Source organism: Argentina silus, assembly GCF_951799395.1.
Source record: "Argentina silus genome assembly, chromosome: Y".
Lineage (NCBI taxonomy): Eukaryota > Metazoa > Chordata > Actinopteri > Argentiniformes > Argentinidae > Argentina > Argentina silus.
Genome location: NC_139654.1, coordinates 31401171 through 31426285, shown reverse-complemented (window position 1 = coordinate 31426285; position 25115 = coordinate 31401171). Strand labels below are relative to the sequence as shown.

General features: G+C 41.6%; 1 protein-coding gene across 3 annotated transcripts; it reads left to right on the top strand.

Annotated features, from left to right (window-relative positions):
• Positions 1–1956: 1956 nt before the first annotated feature.
• On the top strand, positions 1957–15158 carry LOC310823838 (pecanex-like protein 2). Of its 3 annotated transcripts, XR_014554975.1 has the most exons (11): positions 1957–2266; positions 5185–5391; positions 5741–6068; positions 6521–6623; positions 6920–7035; positions 7173–7249; positions 7517–7659; positions 10600–10771; positions 10969–11079; positions 11378–11469; positions 15022–15158. XR_014554975.1 is itself a non-coding variant. In XM_083696711.1 (8 exons), the coding sequence occupies exons 5-8, from the start codon at positions 6987–6989 to the stop codon at positions 8526–8528; spliced, it is 456 nt and encodes a 151-aa protein (XP_083552837.1). In that variant the 5' UTR covers positions 1957–2266; positions 5185–5391; positions 5741–6068; positions 6521–6623; positions 6920–6986; the 3' UTR covers positions 8529–9292. The 3 variants fall into 3 exon arrangements, 2 of the variants coding, with proteins under 2 accessions (XP_083552837.1, XP_083552838.1); XM_083696711.1 differs by lacking the exons at positions 10600–10771; positions 10969–11079; positions 11378–11469; positions 15022–15158 and adding an exon at positions 8342–9292; XM_083696712.1 differs by lacking the exons at positions 1957–2266; positions 5185–5391; positions 5741–6068; ... (3 more) ...; positions 11378–11469; positions 15022–15158 and adding an exon at positions 8342–9292 and having other exon boundaries at positions 6884–7035.
• The last annotated feature ends 9957 nt before the right edge of the window (positions 15159–25115 follow it).

Genomic DNA, 25115 nt, shown 5'->3' with positions numbered 1-25115 from the left:
ATAGATCTCTTCATTACTCCTTTTTGTGTATAAAACCCTACTGCATAAACTCACGGCTTACCTAACCTCATTATTGAAATTCAAGAACAAAAATTACCTAACTTGTTCTCAGAGTTGGTTAACTCTTGAGGTTCCTCGGGTCTCCACCGAAATGGGTAAATCTCATATGGTAAATTTAAAGACAATATAAGGGGTGTAATCCCACACCTAGGGGAAAAGGTCACAAGGACACCAGATGGTCCTGGAACATCTTAGAAGGGGTGAGATCAGATAAGTGGGGGTTGACTAGAGGGTATGAACACAATGGAGTACAATAGATCAAAGCTGCAGAAACAGGATAGATGAGTAATAAACACAGTTGTAAACAGCCAGGACAGATGGCTTTTGTAAACAGCCTAGGTCAATTGATCTCTCCACAGACTGACCGACGCCACGTCAGGTGGGAGTAGCCCCTGGATGACGAAATGTAGTTCTTAAATATCATTGGTGTAAGTAGACAGGAATTTGAATGAAGGGCGTTGACCTGTGTGATGTTAATAAAAGGACAGGTAACGGAAGTGGAAGGGGTTCAACTTTGCAAACCTGACCCGGCTTCTTTCTCTGTGAATAAAGTCTCTGAATGAATCAACAGCCCTGGGTAACGGTATTTTATTTCAAAATACTATGATTTAAATTCTACGACACTCACTGCTGGAAAAATCGACAAAACATGTTTCAGTAGGTTGTCTCTGTCAATTTATGGTGTTGATTGAGGACCTCTTTGGTGAAGGGTGTGATTGTTTCTCCTGTGGTTTTATATGATGTATTGATTTCTGTATTTAACTCTGTTGTATTTTGTATGTATTGTTTTGTAATTGTATATATATTGTGGACAGGGTGCACCTGCAAAAGAGGCCTTGGTCTCAGTGTGTGTTCCCCTGTATAAATAAAGGCAACACTTCTAGAATATGGATCAGGTGAGTTTGAGTCTAAAGCGATGTCTTAGCGAATGTTGATGGCACTTTACTCCAGCCATACAGCTTAAAGTGCCCTATCTGCACTGCGTAGGACACATATAATGGACTGTACAGAAATATTTCAATTAATCTCTGGTACCACTCTACTCAGCAACACTTCTAGAATATGGATCAAGAGAGTTTGAGTCTAAAGCGATATTACCGGCCATACAGCTCAGAGTGCCCTATCTACAGATATAATGGACTGTACATATATATATATATATATATATATATATATATATATATATATATATATATATATTTTTTTTTTTTTTTTTTTTTTTTTTTTTTTTTTTTTTTTTCCATTATTTGTATGATTCTATTTCCTAAGTGCAACTTTAAACTTCACTTTTAGAAAGACATGTATAGACATGTATATTGACTTTCCATTTAAATGTTTTAAATGTAAATGTTGATATTTTAAACTAGGATGTATAATGTGTTGGTTGTTCTAAATAAAATAAATTCTCTATTATTAACTCATCTGTTTTGTCATCTCTTATGTGGTCTTGCTAGAACAGTACCTATTGCTTATATAAGGAAAATGCTTTCAGGATAGAGCCATCAACATTTGGTAAGACTAGAGACATATTCTAGAAATGTTGCTAAGTAGACTGGTACCAGAGATGAGTTGAAATCATTGAATAATATTTCTGTACAGTACATTACTCCAGGACAATACTATTTCATCAGGGTAATTAGGATATTAGAACAATTACAAACCCTTGTATGCAATACTATACCATATATGATATGGTGATGATTTAATATATATTTGTTAAGATAAGATTGTTGTTCATTGATCCCTATTTACTATGTTTAAATGCGAAATGGAGTTTAACTTGGGCGCTCTTATTTTGAAGAAATCCTAATTTACATTAACCGGAAATGGTGGCCGGAGTTCCTGTATTGCTTACAGAACAGATTCACAGATCTGCGCATCAGTACAGATGACAGGGGAGACGCGATGGATGACCCGATATTCGGATGGAATGATGCGGCGAAAACGCGAGGAATAGCTTGAAAGTCAGTGTAGTTTCAACATGATGGCGTAGGTTTGGGCTAAGATATGTAGGTCTATTCGCACATCGTGTTACATTGTAGCGTCCATTGCGGACGAGGACGGGATCGCACGTGGTCCGGGATCGCACGTTTGGGCATCATTGACCGGGGGATGGTACCATGATCCTGATCAAAACAAATTGAAAAACTCTTGTCATCTCTATTTGTGGATATTCCTCTTCATGTTGCCTCTCTCACTGCATTTGGTGAGTGTGAACATGAACATATTGTGCATAACGGTGTTATAATGCACCGTAGCCTGCATCACGAAGCGTCTTTGTCATTGTCACACACGGTTATTTGGGATTAACATTCTATTTGACTCAGACTATTTTAAGAATATTTACCCTCAACACGGAAATGTCGCCGGTCATCCTTTAATTGTAGGGGAAGCGATTTACACTCTCCGGCCACTTTATTAGGTACACCTGTTCAACTGCTCGTTAACGCAAATATCTAATCATCCAATCACATGGCAGCAACTCAATGCATTTAAGCATGTAGACATGGTCAAGACGACCTGCTGAAGTTCAAACCAAGCATCAGAATAGGGAAGAAAGGTAATTTAAGTGACTTTGAACGTGGCATGGTTGTTGACGCCAGACGGGCTGGTCTGAGTATTTCAGAAACTGCTGATCTTCTGGGATTTTCACGCACAACCATCTCTAGGGTTTACAGAGAATGGTCCGAAACAGAGAAAATATCCAGTGAGCGGCAGTTCTCTGGGCGAAAATGCCTTGTTGATGCCAGAGGTCAGAGGAGAATGACCAGACTGGTTCGAGATGATAGAAAGGCAACAGTAACTCAAATAACCACTCGTTACAACCAAGGTATGCAGAAGACCATCTCTGAATGCACAACACGTCGAACCTTGAAGCAGATGGGCTACAAAAGGGGGTCCAATCCAGTACTATCAAGGTGTACCTAATAAAGTGGCCGGTGAATGTATATTGTCGCATTTTTTCTCTGCATTCTGTTCGGTGAAGGAACGCATGGCTGCCACACAGATGATAGCACATACAATAGAAGCCAAGCCAAGCATTTCAGCATATGTGTGTGTACACAAACAGACGCGACACAGCTAGCTCTCTCTCTCCTTGGATCGGGCATACAGTCGTAAATACACTCATCATTTACCTGTTAATTGCAGCCTATTTCCTATATGCGTCATTAGACTATGACGTAAATGCTGTTGGGTTTTTGGTCTATGATTTGGTAAATATAGGCAACACTCTACTGAACTCGAGATGTACTGGCCTCATAATGTACGCCTACCATTTCCATAATAGTGCTAGCATATTCTCTTGACAAGATTATTGTTTCCTCTATCATTACAAGGGCCTATACCAGGCTTAATGAAGGGTCTTGTTTTATATTTTAGCCTTCTATAATTCATGATCACTACAAACGATGATAGGCGTGACTAACTATAAAAAAATATTAATGAAAGACTTTATTGAAAATGTTACTATCATTCTAATAAACAACTGATTACAGCTCTTAAGCTAGGTGGGTCCCCTAAATAGAGTTAAGGAATGTTCTGATTGGGCATACAGTACAGGGGCACACCTTCCTACACCCATGAGCAAAAGCTTATTTTGCAAATAGCCTTAGGACGTAGGACTGTGTGGTCTAATGAGAGGAAATCGCTTAACATTATATCATGGACCATACTGTCAACATTCAAGCCGAAACATTTCAGTATGGTATCTTTAGAACTCAAAACAACATTTTGAAGCCACAATCTGTAATTCATGAACCCATTTTGGATATACAAATGTATGACAAAAAGCCACATAACTTACAGATGCCTCATGATCTTAATACAACTGTCTTACCCCATCATATCCCAAAATACAGTGCCCTCCATAAGTATTGGAAAGAGGAAGCATTTACAAACATAGCTCTATACTCCCAACAGTTTGTATTTGAAATCAATCAACTTTAACTATGAGGTTAAAGTAGAGATTCTCAGCTTTAATTAAATGTTTTCTTTTTTCAGATTGGTTTCACCATTTAGAAATTACAACCCTTTTTATGCAGTCCCTCTATTTCAGTGTACCAAAAGTATTGGAAAATTGGCTTGACAGGTGTTTCTGGTTTGTAATTTGTGTTCCGTCACATCATTTGTGCAGGCATAAGAGAGCTGTCAATGTCTAGTATTTATTGTAGGCGTTGCATTTGCCTTCGGAGTCTGCTATTGGTGTCTGTCAACATGAGGACATAAAGAGACATAAATGAAGCCATTATGAGGCTGAAATATCAGCAAAATCAATCATAGAAACTTAGCCAAAACCTTAGACTTACCAACATCAACAGCTTTAACGTCATTGAAAAAGAAAGAAAGCACTGGTGAGCTCAGCAATCGCAAAACGGGCTGGTAGGCCAAGGAAGACTTCTACAGTGGATGACCGAACACTGCTCACCATAATTAAGGGAAAAAAACAACAACTGTCCCACAGATCACTTTCCCACAGGAACACTTTCCAGGAGGTAGGCGTGAATGTGTCAGAGACTACCATCCGCAGAGTACGTCCCCAGCTGAACTACAGAGGCTTCACTTCAAGGTGCAAACCACTGGTTATTCTCAAAAAGGATGGTCAGGTTACAGGTTGCTAAAAAAAGTACCTAAAAAGCCTGCAGAGGTCTGGAAAACTCTTGTGGACAGATAAGATGAATATTATCATGTACCAGAGTGATTGCAAGAGGAACGTTTTGAGAAAAAAGGGACTGCCCAAGATTTACAGCATACCACCTCACTTGTAAAACATGGTGTAGGGGGTGCTATGGTTTTGGCATCTATACCTGCCACAAGAACTGGTTAACTTGTCTTAATTGATGATGCCACTGCTGACAGCAGCAGCAGAATGTATTCTGAAGTGTACAGAAACATCTTGTCTGCTCGAGTACAAGCAAATGCCTCCAAATTCATTATTTCATACAGTAAGACTATGACCCCAAACATACTGCCATATCAACTAGGGAGTTTTTCAGGTCCAAAAAGCAGAAAGTTATTGACTGGCCAAGTCAATCTTCAGATTCAAATGTGTGTTTGTTTGATTTCTCTTGCCACCATATTCTGGGATGTGATAGGAGTGTGTCTATTCCGTTCTCCTCTATCCAGGCTCTTCCACCCACCAACCTGGCCCTCAGTATCTACTGCACGTCAGTCGCTGTTTTCTTCATCCTCATCAAGATGGCCAACTACTACCTCCATATGATGTTTGACAAAGGTGACGTAGTGCCTCAGAGCAGTCAGAGCACTCTCTGTCAGCAAAGGAGCAGTGAAGGAGAGTAATGCCTCTGACTCATGTCTTCCAGCCAGTCTAAGGTGAGACACTGAAGTAATGAGGATATTGAGAGGGAGGGTTTCCTGGACCTAGAGTATGCCCACTGCTGGACTGGAAAGCACTTCTTCTAATCTCCTTTGAACATGGTTTTTAGTCCAGAATTAGGTTAGAATCTAGTTCCGGGAAACCAGCTCTCAGGGGCTGTTTCCCAGACACAGATTAAGCCTAGTCCTAGACAAAAAAGCATCCTCAATGGAGATTGTCCATTGAAAGTGTGATTTAGTCGAGGAGTAGGCTTATCTTTGTCTGAGAAACCGCCCCTCAAAGTTTAGAGTAGTGCTTCTCTGAACTACTCTAGATAATTATAACCTCGTTATACTCCCCAAATAGAAAAAGCAGCACGGTCCCAGACAGTGTTGCCATGACGATGTTGACCAGAAACAGGCCGAGTCCAGTGATCCAAGTCACAGTGAAGCAGACTGAGACAGACCCGGGACTGATAGGAGTGGTTACTGCGCACGCACGCACACAAACACACTGCACCTATCCAAATGCTTTAGAACTGCATTCTGCTACTATGGCCAACTTCTCAACATTTATTGAGAAGCTTTTTAGGTCACAGTTTTGCACAATTAATCTTTTATCTGTGCTTCTGATCATCCATCCATCTCTCCTATACATGAGTTTCCAAAGACAGAAGACTTAAAGAATACTGAAGGTACTTGTTTTTTTTGGAATTTACTTGATTTTAACCTCACTAGGGTCAAATGGGTTTTTTATGATCTCAAACCGCACTGTTAATGCATTGTATGGATTTAGTGATTGATTAATGACTTCCCCTTCATTGCCACAAATATGCTCAGACAAGTATGCAGTAGTCAACTGGCTTTCAGTAAACCAAATGATCTCATATAGACTCAATGTGATGGCAGTGCTGTTGAGAAGACTGCTAACATGAGATGTCTTTGGGATAACAACAATACATAATTATGTTGCTGTTCCTTTAATAGTCTGTATTCCAATTGTGTGATAACAGAAACTATTACAGTGTTAATTGGAAGTTTATATAGTTATAACAACAACTCAATGTAAGTAACCATTATTGCTTTTATGTCTTTTTTAAAACTCATGTAGTTATGGTGGTTGTAACAGTAGCCATCTCTCCTCCAGGCTAGAGTGAATTTGTCCAAGAGGAGAGACCCAGAGAGAGTCTTCAGCTTGACACACTCTATACCATCCCAGAGAAACTCATCCCCATCGTCTCTCCAGACAGGTACGCTGCTCTGTTCTGTTTTGCATTCCAGTTTAGAGATTTGTGTGATCGTCACATTCATCTTATTTTTTTACTTCCTTGAGATATATCCATAGTCAACATTGGGCTGTTTTTTGCTGGACCTAGATTAACACTAGTCTTGGACTAAAGATTAAGGCCTCGATTGAAAATGTGATCTAATCCAGGATTTATTTTTATCTATGTCCTGTATACTGGCCCATTGTTTAAATTAAGCAATGTATTGGCCATGGATGTGGTAAGTGGTATGCTAGTGTGGATATTGTGACCTCCCACAGTCCCTAGACAGACAAGGACCCAGACTACGACTCCCTGCCGTCCCAGACCTCACAGTCAGAGAGCTCAATGCTGCAGGTCATCTGTAGGCCAGAGGCCACCTTCCATACTGTCCACAGTGAGTCTACACACACACACACACACACACACACACACGCATGTGCGAGCACACACACGCATACACACACGCCCAGGCACACAGTCCGAAGTACTTTTGGACATTTCACAAAAAAATAAAAAAGTTCTCTCTTCCAGGAGACAGAACTCGTAAACTGTATGCTGAGAGAGCCCTGAACCTAATGCTGGGGGTGGAGCTTATCACTGGCAACGTGGTAAAACACCTTCAATTACTCTAATACCACAATTAGATCTTCCAGGTGACCCCCCCCCCCCCCCCCCCCATAAAGGTCCTGTTATCCCAGGCTAACTAATGGCTGGGTTAGAATGCCAACTAGACATGACTAACAGTTGATCGACGCACAGGGAATTAACAAAAAGCAAAACAATGCTATTACTAAAGTACTATGTAATAACATGTAATTACAGTGTTATAACACAGGTATAAGAGGAACTTGATACCAAAAGCTTTGTTTTCTCAGGAGGAGGATTCTATAGACGAGTCATCGGAGACCTCGACCCAGGAGAAGCCGTCTCGTAAACTTTACTACAAACTCAAGCTGTTCCCTGGGAAGTGGGTCAACATCCTGTATGACAGACTTACCCTGCTGGCCCTATTGGACAGGTAACACTGGCACCTCCTAGTCAATGGCGGCTGGTGGAGGTAGAAATCGAAGGACAGGCTAATTGTAATGCATGGAATGAGGAATGGTATCAAACGTGTGTTTCATACCATTCTTCATACCATTCCATGCATTACAATGAGCCCATCCTCCGATTTCTGCCTCCACCAGCCTCCCCTGCTCCAAGTCTATCTGTCTCATGCTATTAACAATCTTACAGTGACCCCTAGCTCCTATTCCCAAGACCAGCAGCTGTTTTTCAAATTGTTTGTTGCTCATATAAATAAAGACAAACATATTTATTTCGTATGAAGACAAACAATGTCTGTGTATTCCACCTGTAGCCTATATTGCAGTGTTTTGGAGTTTAAATACAACCAATAAGAGCATATTTTAGGCGATAGCCCGCAATTAATTTGTTGGCGTCACAGGAAATTATTGATGTCAATTTGGGGTCGTGAGACAAAACAGTTTGGGAACCCCTGTGCTAGACACTTCTCTGATCTGAGAGGATTGGACAGGTGATAGCTCCATATTACCTTCTTATAGTCTAGATGCAATTTTCACCATATTGCTTCCAACCATCTGATCCTTTCAGATCTACAGTAGGTCTTTAGCCCTAGGTTATATTTTAGGTTCTAGGGGTAGATCTTGAACTGAGCCATAATGATGCCTCCCTCTCAGGAACCAGGATGTAGTGGAAAACATGGTGGCGGTGTTCCTGGCATTCCTGGTAGTGTTCCTGGGATTCATCCTCCTCAACTACAGATGTTTTAAAGACATCTGGGTCTTTCAGTTCTGCCTGGTCATTGCCAGCTGCCAGTACTCCCTCTTAAAAGTAGGACAGGCAGTTCTTTCAGCTGTAATGTAGTGTGTCAATATGGTTGTCAATCATAATTTTTACTTAATCTGCGTTGTCATGTTGTTATTATGATATTGTAGTGTGTTTGCATGTTGATGATCATGTATTATCTTTACAATGCCAGTTTCTATGGTTTTCACATTGATGAAAAACTTTTAACCCTTGTGTGGTCTTCGGGTCAAATTGACCCGTTTTAAATTTTTACTTGAAGAAAAAATATACAAGGAAACATTTTTTCAACCTGAAACTCCATGGCCTTGGCTTATTTACTGTGAAGAACATGTCAAAGAAAAAAAAATCATTGAGTGCACATGCTATACACCCCCTACACATTTATGTCCTTCACAAGGTCTTCGGGTCAATTTGACCCGCATATACACAGAGACACACAGACTCACAGAAACATGCACACAAACACTCACTCACACACATACAAACACACACACAAACACAGAATCTGCACAATGTTGTTACAAAACATTCTGGGAAGCCAGAGGGAGGAGACCCTGAGAGACACCAGGGGACACGGGTGGTACTGGATATGTCACAGGGCCTCAGTGGCCACAACATCACTTGGGATAATTTTTTCACATCGTACAGCCCGGGACAGGAACTTCTCAAAAGAAAGCTGACAATGGGTGGAACAGTCAGAAAAAAATAAGACAGAGCTCCCACCTCAGCTTCTAACTGTAACGAACAGGCCAGTCCATTCCTCCCACTTTGTGTTTACGGCCAACATGGCCCTGGTATCCTACATACCCAAAAAGGGCAAAAATGTGATGCTTATGAGCACTGGTGACACCGCACATACAGAGGAGACAACATGTGCCCAGGAACCCAGCTTCTCTAGCCATAGTGAGGAGGGTGGAGGAGGCTCCTGCTGTCCCACCTGCACGACCCACACAACCACAACCTCCAGTGCCTGAAGTAAGTGTCCTGTTGTTGTTGTTGTTTATGTGTGTGTGTGTGTGTGTGTGTGTATGTTTCTGAGTATCTCTGTATGTATGTGGGTCAAATTGAAATTGACTATTAGAAGATGTGGTGGGAAAAAAATCCTGAACTAATAAAGTATTTTCATTATTCTAGATTGCAGCTGGTGGCAACAAGAGGAAGCACAGCGAGGTGTGTGAACCCTCAAAGGACTCAAAGACACAAACCACATGCAGAAACTGCTAAAAGTACATCTGTAGGACACATACTCTCAAATTGTATGTATCCAATATTATTTCAGAATTGTTTGAAAGATGTATTTTTCAGTGTACTGTATTTCATTGACAGTGAATAAAGCAGTGTACATTTCGTTCATGTTTTGTGTTTCTATTTATTGTAAATCATCTCAAGTTATTTTTGAGACATTTTTGAGAGATGTATTTCATATCCAGTGACTAAATCGATCTAAGTTTGGTTCTTGTGTTTCTATTGTCGTTCATCACCTGTATTTGCTTTTCACAGCTTTGATTATAATAAGATAAAGATGAAAATCAAATGAGAATATCTCCTCAAAAATAATAAACATCAATGAAAACATTGTTTCATTTCAACTTTTCAGAGATAAGCATTCCACCCAAGTCCTTATTATAGCAGATTTTTTACATCAATTATAACTTTATCACAAAAAACGAATTACACTTCCACTGTTAAATATGATCTAGCAGAGATTAATTGCAAATATTAATCATACATGTTATCTATATTGTTTGGAATTGAGATAAAGACAATATATGTTAAAGAGTTTTGAATGGAAATTTGTATTTTTGTATTGCTTTTAAAGCCCCAATAATGTCCCGGGTCAATTTGACCCAAAGACTTCCAAAGGGTCCAAAAAGTGAAGACAATACGAGGGTTAATGTCAAATGTGTCCAGCCTGATGTGTCCAGCCTGATGCAGCTCACCAACACATGAGTCCCGACAGTATATACTGTGATAAGTTGTACAGCTCACTCCACATAAACAGTAATGTATGTTTTAAAGTGATACATATTATTTATGTATGGATTTATTCTTTATAATTTTGTTCTAAGGTGTCAAGAGAAGTAGAGGGTTTTCTTATTTGCCTCTCTCCTCTCTCTGTGTTCTCCAGGGCCACAATCAGCTGGTGGAATACAGCAGGGCAGTGTATTTCTGTATCTTCTGTGGTCTGATCTGGGTTTTAGAGCAGGTACTGAGGAGGCAGGACCTGCCTGTCTCCACTGTCTACGGCATCACCATCGTCATCTCTGATGCCCTCAAGTTTGTCAGAGACATCTTTGTGGGTAAGACATACTGTACTGTCTAGGGCTGCTATAAATTTCACCAACACTCTTGCTGAATATTCTTTTCACTAAAGTAGTGAATGTATTATTGTCATTTCAAGAACTTTTTTTAACAGACTATGATTCACAGGCTTTATCCACTGTTTTCCTGTAACATTGCTGTATTATAAATTATATAAATATTCTATATTTGACAGGTTTCACCTACTGTTTCCCGATTGCGTTCCTTGCGGGCCTGTTCCCCCAAATCAACACCGTCGTCATCTACCTGCTTGAACAGATGGATATGCATTTCTTCAGTGGGACAGGTGTGTACTGGAGCACTCTCCACTATTCTGTTTGACCTTCACACCATTGTACCTGAGGTAGTTCAGTGAATCATGTCCGTGTGATGAGTTATTTAGGCTTATGCTAGTTAATACAGTCTTGTGGCTCACACATGACCTGGGTTTGAACCCAGTCAATCGGACTATCATGAATGCATATCCCTCACCCTGATTCCAGTATGTCCTTTGTGTATGAATTTTGTGTGTGTGTTTTGTGTGTGGGGGTTGGGATCAAGAAAAAGATACATTTCTGTTTCCTTGACAATTTTCTCTTCCTCAGCTGCTACTGGCCTCCACTCAGCGGTCTACAGCATCCTGCGCAGTCTGACTGCCTTGTCCCTCCTCTACGGATTCTGCTTCGGAGCTCTGAAGGTAGGGCTGGAGTCATAATTCAGTCAAAGTGTGTGTGGAGGCAGAGGACAGGCTCATTGTAATGAATGGAATGAGGAATGGTATCAAACACATGTAATTCCATTCCATGCGTTACAATGAGTCGGTCCTCCGATTTCTACCTCCATCAGCCTCCCCAGGTGTGTGATTACAGTATATAAAGGATGCGTTTTGCACTGCGACAGAGCTAAGTGGTGTAGCTGCGAAGGGCGTATCCAAGCATGAGACATGTAATGGGTTTGTAAGCAGCGTCTGCCTCTCCACTGATCCAAGATGGCGCCGTGAATGACTGCAATCGGATCTTCTCTGCTCAACTTCGCTATTTTCTTACTATTTTGCTACTTATTATTGCCTTTTGTGCGCAGCAAGTTGTTGCTCTTATTTCCTATGACCGCCAATCTCTTCTGGACATAAGATCTATTTTTACTCACCATAACTTTGACCTACTGCACACGGATCCCGTCACTGCATCACTCGCTGACCTACAGGGCTGTCCACGTCTCCCAACTATTCTCCTTGCCAATGTCCAGTCACTGGACAACGAGCTGATGAACTCAGGGGGAGGATTACTTTCCAACAAAACATCAGGGACTGCAACACACTCATCTTCACCGAGTCATGGCTATCCCCATCGATACCAGACGCAGCCATTAAACTAGCTGGCTATTCATTACAACGACGTGATCGCACTATCGACTCCAGGAAGCGTGGGGACGGAGGGGTATGCTTCATGATTAATAACAACTGGTGTACTGATGGGGAACCACTCTCATCCTACTGTACTCCTGACTTGGAATATCTGATGCTAAAATGCAGACCTTTCTACCTCTCTTGGGAATTCTGATCTGTTAATATTACTGTGGCCTACATCCCTCCACAAGCGAACACTACGATTATCTCAAAGAACTGTACGTGACAGTAAACAGGCAGGAATTGGCTCATCCCGAGACCGCCTTCATAATTGCGGGGGACGTTAATCAAGCCAGCTTGAAGAAAGTTCTACCGAGGTACCACCAACACATCTCCTGCCCCATGCGAGGGGACAACACACTTGACCATCTCTACTCCACTTTCAAAGACGGCTATAAATCCCTCCGTCGAACGCCATTCTGTAATTCTGACCACGTATCTAACTCTGGAGTAGCCAAATCGGATTCTATGATACAGGATTGCTTCGACTGCACGGATTGGACTGTGTTCAAGGACAATAACAACATTAGTGATTATGTAGACGCTGTTACCGGCTTCTGAGCAAATGCGTTGGGGACTGCGTTCCCACTGTCACTGTTCGGACATACCCTAACCAGAAGGCTAAGGTTAATAGTGACATCCCTGCTCTGTTAAAAGCACGGACCAACACATTTATCTCTGGCAATCTCAATATAATGATTTCTAATGTTGAAGAATGCCGTCACCAATGATGTAAATAAAATGGATACTCCGAATGAAAATTGGATGAGGATAGTTTTATTCAAATCGATTTGGGCTCACATGGAAGATACATCGTCAATGCACATTTCCAAAGAGAGCACCCATCTTGGGGTCTCCCTCACATTTATACAGTGAGACAAACAACTCTCAGGAAGTCTCTAACATTCCACATATGGCCTGGTCTGGGGGTTCCAAAGGGGCCCAGGGTAGTTGTTCCACACCTGGCTATCTCATCAAAACAAAGTCGGACATGATTTGTATCCCAGCCAAAATTCCTCATAACACTCAACGAGTACAAGAAATCCAGAGGCGAACTGGGTAAGGCCATTAAGACCGCTAAAAGGAATTGCACAGGCAAGGTCGAAACACTACCAGGGTGCTGATGTGAGAGGTATGTGGTGCGGACTACAGACGATTTACAGGCGACAAACAGAAAGCTGACAGCTTTGGTATCGATGCTGCTCAATAACTTCTATGTTCGGTTCGACGGCAACAACACTGAGCCCCCCCCCATCAAGGCTCTCGCTGCTCGTTAGGACAATGTGCAATGCAGCCGACGTGAGGAAGGCTTTTAAGCGTGTCAACACCCGCAAAGCTGTCGGACCAGACGGCATCCCTGGCCGTGTCCTCAGAGTATGCGCCGACGAGATGTCTTCACTGACACATTCAATCTATCCCTGTCCCAGTCTGTAATCCCCACCTGTTTCAAAGCAACCACTATCATCACAGTCCCCAAGAAGAACAAGGTAACCTACCTCAACGACTACCGCCCCGTTGCACTCACCCCAATGATCATGAAGTGCTTCGAAAAGATGTTTTGTCGCACATCAACTCATCATTATCTGCCACTCTGGACCCTCTTCAGTTTGCATACCGCCCCAATAGATCCACAGATGACGCCATTGCCTACGCCCTGCACACCACCCTATCCCACCTGGACAAAACAGACACCTACGTGAGTGCTGTTCATCATCTACAGCTCAGCATTCAACACCATTGTCCCCTCCAAGCTCGTCACTAAGGTCAGGGATCTGGGTCTCAACACCTCCCTGTGCAATTGGATCCTGGACTTCCTGACGGGTAGACCCCAGGTGATGAGGGTAGGCAGCATCACCTCATCCACTCTGACTCTCAACACATGGCCCCCCAGGGCTGTATGCTCAGCCCCCTACTGTACTCCTTGTTCACCCACGACTGTGTGGCCAAGCACTGCTCCAACTCCATCATCAAGTTCGCTGATGACACCACTGTGGTTGGCTTGATCACCAAAAACGACGAGTCCCTACAGGGATGAGGTAAGAGTCCTGACGGACTGGTGCCAGGACAACAACTTCTCCCTGAACATCAGTAAAACTAAGGAGCTGATAGTGGACTTCAGGAGGAAGAAGGGGGGATGTAATGATTTGATGAATGGGAGTTTCTGACATTGAAGAATAATATCCAATGATGCGTGGAAGAAAGTGGATACTCAAATTGAAAGTTGAATAAAGACAATTTATTAGTCAGAGCGCTCTGGGACACCACGCCACCATCCACGAGCATGGACAGCAATGTAGTGGCCCCGAACAAAGTTTGCAATCAGTTCTTATAGTGGAGAGTAAACCGGAAACCAGGACATATGGTTCACACAGATAGGGCAAGGCGCCAGTAAGTCTGACCTGAAAGCATGGGGCCGGGGTACCTTTTGTGGTAAAACAACATTCCAAGGGTCTCTCAGGAAAATACATCATATCAATCCCCCCTTTTCCTCCTAATCGGATACTTAATTTTCCTGAATTCTAAAGATACTGTCATAAAAAGAAGTCCACATGGCTGAGAAATAGTCCTCATATACAAGTCTATAATGAATCCAACCGGATTCTCAATATGATTATCATAAGAGGTATAACTTCTCAGTAATCTGGATCGCATACGACCAAACATCTCAATCCACAATTGACTATAATTGAGTAAAAGATCAGTACATGACTAAATAATCTATAATGTGAATACGTCTTATTTGAGCAAAATCTCGTAGAATAAATTATCATAGCTATGAGATTAATGTAATAAAGGTTACTCTCTGTTTTCCTCTAATGTTTTCCTCTTTTTTACTCTTTCCAGCTACAGAATTTGGTGTTGGATTCGGCGGTGGTGCTTTGAGTCTGGACGCATGAATCCACTGGGGTTGACTCCTGACCTTGACTGCGGTGCTAGTCGTTAGAAGGGCCTGAGTCAAAGGTCTATAGCGTAGTTCCACCTGGAAAGTCACTGGTTTTTAAACTGCGCACCAGGACATAATCGCCTGGCTGAAAATTATGTATGGGCTTATCACCTGCTGAGAATATTTAGAAACAAAAGAGAATAAGTGTTAAACATAGTTTTGTTGCATTTCCTGTAATTGTGTTAAATCGACAGCTGGTTTCTCCTTCATCAGGGCACCTAGAGAAAAAGGTCTAGCCATTAAAACTTCATGGGGAGCCAATTCTGTGCAAGCATTAGGCATAGCTCTTATTAATAAGAGCACTAATGGTAATGTGTCAATCCAATTCATCTGTCTCGATTGGTGCACTTTCATTAATTTGTCTTTTTATAATTCTGTTTGTCCTTTTCTCTTGACCTTAACTCTGTGTATTGTAAGGAATGTGAACTGTCCAATTAATCCCTAACGATGCTGCTAATTGTTTAGTTATCCTAGAGGTAAAAGGTGTTCCATTATCTGAATCAATTCCCATTGGAATTCCAAAACGCAATGTTCCATTGGACACTTCACTACTGTCTAAGCATTTTCTTTTCTTGTTGCAAAAGCCTCTGTCCACTTGGAAAATCTATCTATAATTAGCAAAAGATATAAACAAGCTTTGCATTTTGGCATTTGTGTAAAATCAATTTGCAACCCCCTCGGGTTTTGGCAAGTGTTCATGCTTAGGCGTTTTAATGTTTGGATTACATTGTGCACACGTTAAACATCTCTGGATACTATCCTATTGTAAAGAACAATTTTGAAATGTACTCTGTCACTCCTTTATAACCAACATGTGTAACCCCATGTACATATGCGATAAGAGGATCATAAGCTAATTTTGGCAAAACAATTCTTTAATCTCTGAATTTTCACAAACCTTGATCATCTTTTCTGCATCCTTTCTTTTCTTGTAATTTCACTTCAGACTCTTCTGTCTGATTTTGAAAAGTTATTAGATTATTGACAGTGAAGGGAGGGTCTATTTGTTGTACTGCGATGAGTGTGTTATCACTCATCCATGGTGGGAAGGACGCATTCAACGCTGCATCTTGAGCGTGTTTGTCTGCTAAATTAATTCCTCTTGCAATGTCTGAATCAATTCTCGAATGTCCTTTACACTTAACACATGATCTTCTCCATGTGACAACACTTCATACAAATAAAATAAACATTTCGGTAAACATGGGTTATCATTCGGGCCAACCCAAACCAAAAAAAAAAACAGGTGTTTTTTTGTAATTATCTTAGGTATTTTAGTGATTGCGTCTATTCTGTTTGTACTCAGGCTTTTGCCCTCCCGGGTGAGTTTATGGCCCAAAAAAAACACCACCACCTCCTTTTATAAACTGTAATTTCTGCAAGCTTGCCTTGTGGCTCTGTTCTGCAAAATATTTTAACAGAGCCACTGTGTTCTTCTGACAAGTTTCTTTGTCAGTTGAACAGATCAGAAGATCATCAACATATTGGGTGCTACAACACTAAATTCTTACTAAATAGATACTAAAGTTATCTCTTATAGCTGCCCCAAAATATATATATATATATATATATATTATATGACTTATCCTTAAAGCAAAATGTGAACCAGAACTGGGAATCTTTATGTACAGGAATACTGAAGAACGCATTAGCTAGGTCGACCACTGAGAAATATGTAGCATTACTGGGTATATGTGTAATTAATATAATGATCTGGAACAATAGTTTTTACGGGGAAGATGGGAGTACGACAAAAGGCTGTCAGGACATGGAACAATAATACCTTTGTCCAATAACGCCTCAAAAAAACTGGTGTAATACCATCTACGGCTTCCTGTCTCAGGGGATATTGCGCCTGTCGCGGACTGTGAGGCCCCTTGGGTACAACAGCCAGCGGCTGCACATTCTTTATAAGACCAACGTCATATCTTGTGCTGCGCACAGAGAGCAGGCGGTACTCCCGATAATCGACTGTCATCTGCAGTCATTACAGTTCCCACAAACTGAGCAATGTTATTTTGCTCTGGGATAAGGTGTACAATTCATATTCCTACGAACGTACACTCAAAACAGCTACGGTAAGCCCTTGCTGTCACATGCTGTCTCCCTCACATGAGACCCAGTCTCTTACTCGGTTGCCAGATGATACCCGAGGCCCTACATCCTACCCCCGTAACCCGTACGGCTTAGCGAGAGATACATGGGGGGTCTGACCCGCGTATCTCACAAAACTTGAGTACTTCCTTTGTACTGCTTACAGACACAGCACAATATCCCTGGTCACTCCAATAAAGCCACTGTCCTGACAATGAATCACTCTTCTCTCTGAACCAAACTTTTTTCAACACTCTCATCCTGTCTTTCGGAGAGACCTTAGCTGTACGATGAAAATTATCTTCATCTGTGAACGTACAATCTCTAATTCTTAGCTCGGCTTCTGCCACAATTGCAATTGATCTCAGCCCGGAGACAGGCAAGTTCCATCCATAAAAATAATTAAGCTGCGCATTACCCAACAACATATTTTGATTGGTTTTATCTCACCAGGTAATGCCGTTGACGGGACCTCTCCCGCCTCTTCTGACCATCCATAGCCCTCTTCGTGCCCCTCGGATTGTTGACAGTAATTCTGTGTTTTATAGCTCCGTTTCTCTCCTCCTTATCAGCCTGTGGTGCCGTCACGGGTCTGTATGGCTGTGGGCGGACAGAGGAGCAGTTGAGGTCGGCATCAACCTGTTCAGACAATAAGGACTATAGGACACTGGTTAGAAGACCCTAGCTGACCCAACTTGCTTTACCTTCCCTGGCTCCCCCTTACCTTCCTCTTTCATCTTTAGCTGCTCCGCCTGTTTCTTGTTGTGACCGTCTAATTGTCACCTCCGATTTCCATCCCCAAACCTTCCAATCTACCTTACGCGACCCGTTCCGTAACGTCTTTATTTTACCAGCATCATGATTTCCAAGCCTATCTTCTAGTATGCTAATCTGTCTCTGGCTAAAACTCCAGTTAAATGGAAAACCCAAAATCTCCCACACAGGCAATTGTTTGCATGTCCATCGACCATATTTTTCAATTATTATCCCTCCGTGCTCGAAGGCAGCGGTTCGCCTTACTGGCCGCTTTCCCCATTATCAAATTAGTATAGCAACTTTTTCAGGTATTTTCAAAAGGTTAAGTGTCGTCAACGACAATAGGTGAGTTCCTTACCTTTTATTCACGTGTCTCCACACCGGTCTTTACGCGTTTCATGCAAATTCTATTAGGTATGCCAAACTATTAGGTTATTAACCTACCTAATTAATAACCTAATTATTAGTTATGCCAAAAAACTGTGCGTCCTCCACACATGGAGTGTCCCCGACACTTCTTCTCGATTAATGTGTTCTACCCAGTTTTCGTGACTACTGCACAACCAACAATCATTAATTAGCCCGTCGGCCCTCAGCGAGAATTTTATCTAGATTCAAAAACTGTGTGTCCTCTACACATTGAGTGTCACTGCAGACCTATTGCCAAAATAGGATTTTTCAACAGTAGACCTATGCCAAATAGGATTTTACAACTGCAGACCTATTACCAAAATAGGATTTTTGCTAGCACCTAGTCCTACACGAGGCCTAGGATTTTTAATTCACAAATATTGTGGACTCACCTCTTCTGAGTTCAATGTCTTTTTGGAATCGCCGTGCCTGAGAACTCCGTCCCTCTCCTTTCAGGCGCCTTTCTCTCAACCTTTGCTTTGAATATATCCTGTCCGTATACAAGTTTTGACCTTCTTGGCAGAGAGACGACGAACCCAGGGCAGGCAATCCCGTACGAGCCCCCAAATTGTGGTGGATGTCTAGGATTTTACCACTCTGTTCTTCGGAGGTGAGATTCAAGAAACAAAGTCCTGAGTAGCCACAATATTTGAGTCCTGTATTTATTATTGCTTGCAAACAAGAGACAAGAGCCTAACAGCAGCCCAGCGTAAATCCGGGGGTCTGTTTAGCGCAAGCCTGAAGAGGCAATTATCAGGGTTGTCTTTTATACAGATGAAACATAATGGTAGGCGTCGCCAAGGCTATCACCTGCGAGCTTGTGGTTACGTGAGAGGTGGCGGGAGAGAAAGAACAATGGGGAGACTTTCTTACTGATCAATCTGCGTTCAACATTTCACACTTATCCACCTTCCTGTCGGGACGATGGGTCTGTACCTTTGTTCTCGCTCTCCCCCACCACTCCCTCTGAAACTACCGCTATCCATATGCTAATCATACAGCGTTTCTCAGAACAATGGCTATAGAACTTTAGAGGTGTGGCAAGAGAAAATGTAATCACAGTATTTACACAAGTTATATCAGTCATATGAAAGTGTATATCCTTCAAACTGTTCTATCAATGTATTTTCCATAACATTCTCTATGCATCTTCCTTCATTATCAACAAATGCATATGCTGAGAGTGTAGTTCTATCATGTGGTCACATGGAAGAGTCATCACAATATAAAATAAGGTCATTTTTCTCCAAGGCTGTCTGCTGTAAGTCTGTCCACACGCTGGATGTGGGGTTAATTATCTCCATGCAGTCATGTGAAATCTGTTCACTATTTTGTTCATGTTCAACCCCATGCAATAATGTTTTTAAATGTAGTGCAAGATTGGTGTGTGTTGTTGTAGAGTCAAGTTTTGAATGCCTGTCAAAATATGCTCATAATTACTGCGTCTCTGTCACGCCTGAGGTTGCTGTCTGGTGACTTTGGCGCCCTCCTCTGGCGATACGGGCCAGTGGCCTCCCAATCTACCCTGAATTGTTACACCTGTGTGTTCTGTCCCCTGTTCGTTATATCTAGCCTGTGTGTTCCCCATGTCTTTGTCAGAGATTCTACCTGTCTGCCCGTCTGTTCCGCTATTTCCAGTTGTTACCCCGTTGTCCTAGTTATTCCACTTATTAAGTGTGTACTTTGGTTTATGGAGCTTGTTTTCTCCACCCTTGTTTTACCCTTTGGTCCCAGTGTTTGTTTGTATGCCGTTCCCCAGTTTTATGATTAAAACCCCCTTTTGATAAATACTTTACGCTGTCGTCTGAGTATCTCTCCGCACTTGGGTCCACCGCACTACCACCCGCTAACACGTCTCTGGCTTGTCGTGTTTACATTTACATGTATGGCATTTAGCAGACGCCTTTATCCAAAGCGACTTACAACAAATACAGTCATGAGAAAAAGTTAGGACACCCTATGAAAACTTGTCTTTTTCAACATATTCAAACATATGGACATTTGATATTCATTTGAACAATATCGAAAAATTGAGGTAATATAATAAAACAAATACAACTGAAACAAATTATTTAAAACATGATTGGTAAAATGTAATTAATAGAAATGCAATCTTCTTGTGAGGAAAAAGTTAGGACACCCCCACATTTCGTTCCACTTAAAATGCCTAAAATTATAATCAAGAGCACCGCATCAGGTGCAAATGATTAGAACATCGTTACAGAGGATTTTGGAGGAGCCTGTCCTATTTAAACCTCAGACATTTAGTTTGGTTTGCTCTTGATTGTTGAAGTGAGTTGATCACCATGGCGAGATCAAAAGAGCTCTCTGAGGCCTTCAGAAGAAAAATTGTAGATGCATATGAGTCTGGGAAGGGATATAAAAAGATCTCCAAACAATTTGAAATTAGCCATTCCACTGTCCGGAAAATAATTTACAAGTGGAGAACATTTAAAACCACCACCAACATGGCCAGGTCAGGCCGCCCAAGCAAGTTCAGCCCAAGAGCTGACCGAAAGATGCTTAAAGAAGTCTCCAACAATCCCAGAATGTCATCACGGGACCTACAGGTATCTCTTGCCACAATTGATGTCAAAGTACATGCATCCACCATAAGAAAGAGACTGAACAAGTTTGCATTACATGGGAGGTGTGCAAGGAGGAAACCCCTGCTGTCAAAAAAAAACATCAGGGCAAGACTAAAGTTTGCCAGAGAACACCTAGAGAAAGACCAGAACTTCTGGAACAATGTGCTTTGGACAGATGAATCCAAAGTTGAACTATTTGGGCACAGTAAGAGTAGACATGTTTGGCACAAAACCAAGACAGCATTTGAGAACAAGAACCTCATACCAACTGTGAAGCATGGGGGTGGAAATGTCATGGTTTGGGGCTGCTTTTACTGCAGCAGGGCCTGGTCAGCTCACCATCATAGAATCCACTATGAATTCTGTATTGTATCAGAGGGTGCTTGAGGAAAATGTGAGACCATCTGTTCGAAAGTTGAAGCTGAAGCGGATGTGGACCATGCAACATGACAATGACCCAAAACATTCCAGTAAATCTACCAAGGAATGGCTCAAGAAAAAGAAATTGAGAGTTCTGGAATGGCCAAGTCAAAGCCCGGATCTTAATCCTATTGAGATGCTGTGGATTGATTTGAAACTGGCTGTGCATGCAAGACACCCCTCGAACATCACACAGCTGAAAGAATTCTGCAAGGAGGAGTGGGAAAAATGTTCTCCCAATCGATGTCAGAGACTTGTAGACAGTTATAAGAAATGTCTAATTGAGGTTATTTCAGCCAAGGGGGGCAATACTAGCTATTAGGGCATAGGGTGTCCTAACTTTTTCCTCAGTAGGAATTGGCATTATTGTTAATTTTTCGTTAAATAAATGATTACAAAGTTACATTTTCATTGTTTTTTGTTCAATTACATCCCCTTTATCTATAGATATTGTTAGAAAGAAGATAAAATATTGATATGTCCATATTTTTAAGAGAATAACTTAATATTTTGGGGGGTGTCCTAACTTTTTCTCATGACTGTAAGTTTCCCCTCCTCTGTGATAACATTGGTCCAGTAGGCATCGTCCGTGGTCGACGTTGCAAATAGCGGGACATGGAAGAGAAGAGGATATAATGCAACTATTACTTTGAGAATTACAATGGAGTTCACCTCCTACCTCTATCAAACTAAGTGTTTGAGAGTGATGTAAACAAATGCTTATCCATTCCCAAATCAGAGAGTGTGAGAATCATAAGGATTCAAGAAATAGTCACGTGTAGTGTATTCACCACACCTTAGAGCCCATGCAGCCATGAGAACACCTAGTCAGCGACTGAATCTACATAGTGATTCTTCTTGAGGACACCAGCTGTGCACAAGAGGAAAAGAAACATTTTAACATTGCTAAAGTTGCATTTTCTTAATCCGTTGAGGAGATTATATACTCACAGACCACTTTATTAGGAACACTATACTAGTACTGGGTAGGGCCTCCCTTTGCTCTCAAAACAGCCTCAATTCTTCGTGCCATTGATTCCACAAGATGTTGGAAATATTCCTTTGAGATTCTGGTCCATGATGACGTTTGCATCACGCAATACGTGCAGATTTTTCAGGTGCACTTTCAAGCTGTGAATCTCCCGTTCCACCACATCCCAAAGGTGTTCTATTGGATTCAGATCCAGTGACTGGGAAGGCCACTGAAGAACACTGAACGAGTTTTCATTTTCATTAAACCAGTTTGAGATGTTTTTTGCTTTGTGACATGGTGCATTATCATGCTGGAAGTAGCCATGACAAGATGGGTAAATTGTGGCCATGAAGGGATGCACATGGTCAGCAACAATACTCAAATAGGCTTTGATTGGTATTAACGGGCCCAAAGTCTGCCAAGAAAACATTCCCCACACAATTACACCACCTCCACCATGAGAAGGTACAGAAGTGTTCCTAATAAAGATCTCAGTGAGTGTATATAGGACTCCCGAACAATCTAACTGCAGGAATCATGCACCACAGCTGGACTGAAGGCTGCCATCTGAAGACTGCCATCGTCGTCTTTTCTGCCCCATTCACATGTATAGAGCAGCCTTGGACACAGAAAACAGAGCATTTAGTCTAGAACTATAGCTGAAAAGGGGGCAAGGCATGTTTGCAGACCAGCATCCATGAACCTTGAGCAGGATAATAATTCGCTAAACTCTGAACCAGGTTAAGACCTGTCACTTCCGCTCTGACCGTCTCGTCTAGTTTACAGCTTTCAACAATATTTTTGAATGTAACGTTATACAGTCATGAGAAAAAATTAGGACACCCTATGAAAACCTTTGTCTTCTTCAACATATTCAAACATATGGACATTTGATATTCATTTGAACAATATTGAAAAATTGAGGTAATATAACTAAACAAATACAACTGAAACAAATTATTTAAAAAATGATTGGTAAAATGTAATTAATAGAAATGCAATCTTCTTGTGAGGAAAAAGTTAGGACACCCCCACATTTAGTTCCACTTAAAATGCCTAAAATTATAATAAAGAGCACCACATCAGGTGCAAATGATTAGAACATCGTTACAGAGGATTTTGGAGGAGCCTGTCCTATTTAAGCCTCAGATATTTAGTTTGGTTTGCTCTTGATTGTTGAAGTGAGTTGCATCACCATGGCGAGATCAAAAGAGCTCTCTGAGGCCTTCAGAAGAAAAATTGTAGATGCATATGAGTCTGGGAAGGGATATAAAAAGATCTCCAAACTATTCGAAATTGGCCATTCCACTGTCCGGAAAATAATTTACAAGTGGAGAACATTTAAAACCACCACCAACATGGCCAGGTCAGGCCGCCCAAGCAAGTTCAGCATAAGAGCTGACCGAAAGATGCTTAAAGAAGTCTCCAACAATCCCAGAATGTCATCACGAGACCTACAGGTATCTCTTGCCACAATTGATGTCAAAGTACATGCATCCACCATAAGAAAGAGACTGAACAAGTTTGCATTACATGGGAGGTGTGCAAGGAGGAAACCCCTGCTGTCAAAAAAAAACATCAGGGCAAGACTAAAGTTTGCCAGAGAACACCTAGAGAAAGACCAGAACTTCTGGAACAATGTGCTTTGGACAGATGAAACTATTTGGGCACAGTAAGAGTAAACATGTTTGGTGCAAAACCAAGACAGCATTTGAGAACAAGAACCTCATACCAACTGTGAAGCATGGGGGTGGAAATGTCATGGTTTGGGGCTGCTTTTCTGCAGCAGGGCCTGGTCAGCTCACCATCATAGAATCCACTATGAATTTTGTATTGTATCAGAGGGTGCTTGAGGAAAATGTGAGACCATCTGTTCGACAGTTGAAGCTGAAGCAGATGTGGACCATGCAACATGACAATGACCCAAAACATTCCAGTAAATCTACCAAGGAATGGCTCAAGAAAAATAAATTGAGAGTTCTGGAATGGTCAAGTCAAAGCCCGGATCTTAATCTTATTGAGATGCTGTGGATTGATTTGAAACTGGCTGTGCATGCAAGACACCCCTCGAACATCACACAGCTGAAAGAATTCTGCAAGGAGGAGTGGGAAAAACCTTCTCCCAATTGATGTCAGAGACCTGTAGACAGTTATAAGAAACGTCTAATTGAGGTTATTTCAGCCAAGGGGGGCAATACTAGCTATTAGGGCATAGGGTGTCCTAACTTTTTCCTCAGTAGGAATTGGCATTATTGTTAATTTTTCGTTAAATAAATGATTACAAAGTTACATTTTCATAGTTTTTTGTTCAATTACATCCCCTTTATCTATAGACATTGTTAGAAAGAAGATAACATATTGATATGTCCATATTTTTAAGAGAATAACTTAATATTTTGGGGGGTGTCCTAACTTTTTCTCATGACTGTATCTACGTTGTAACAAAGGTCCGGACACAGAGGTAGTGGACTGGGAATCAACCCGTTTATTGTTCAGTCTTAATTTAGTGGTTTACTTTCTCTCCGCGACTTTCCAGTCGGCGTGTCTTAATTTAGTGGTTTACTTTCTCTCCGATACTTTCCAGTCGGCGTGTCTTCCGCTCCTTTATTCCTCACCGCCACTCTCCTACTGAAAAGCAGAGGCACACACATCTTACGCCATTTGGTAACGAGGCTTCATTCGCAACAGGTGCGTAACCAGCCTCGCTTCCGTAACCCTGGCCACGGTCCTGTAGCTCCCTCTACAGGCCTCT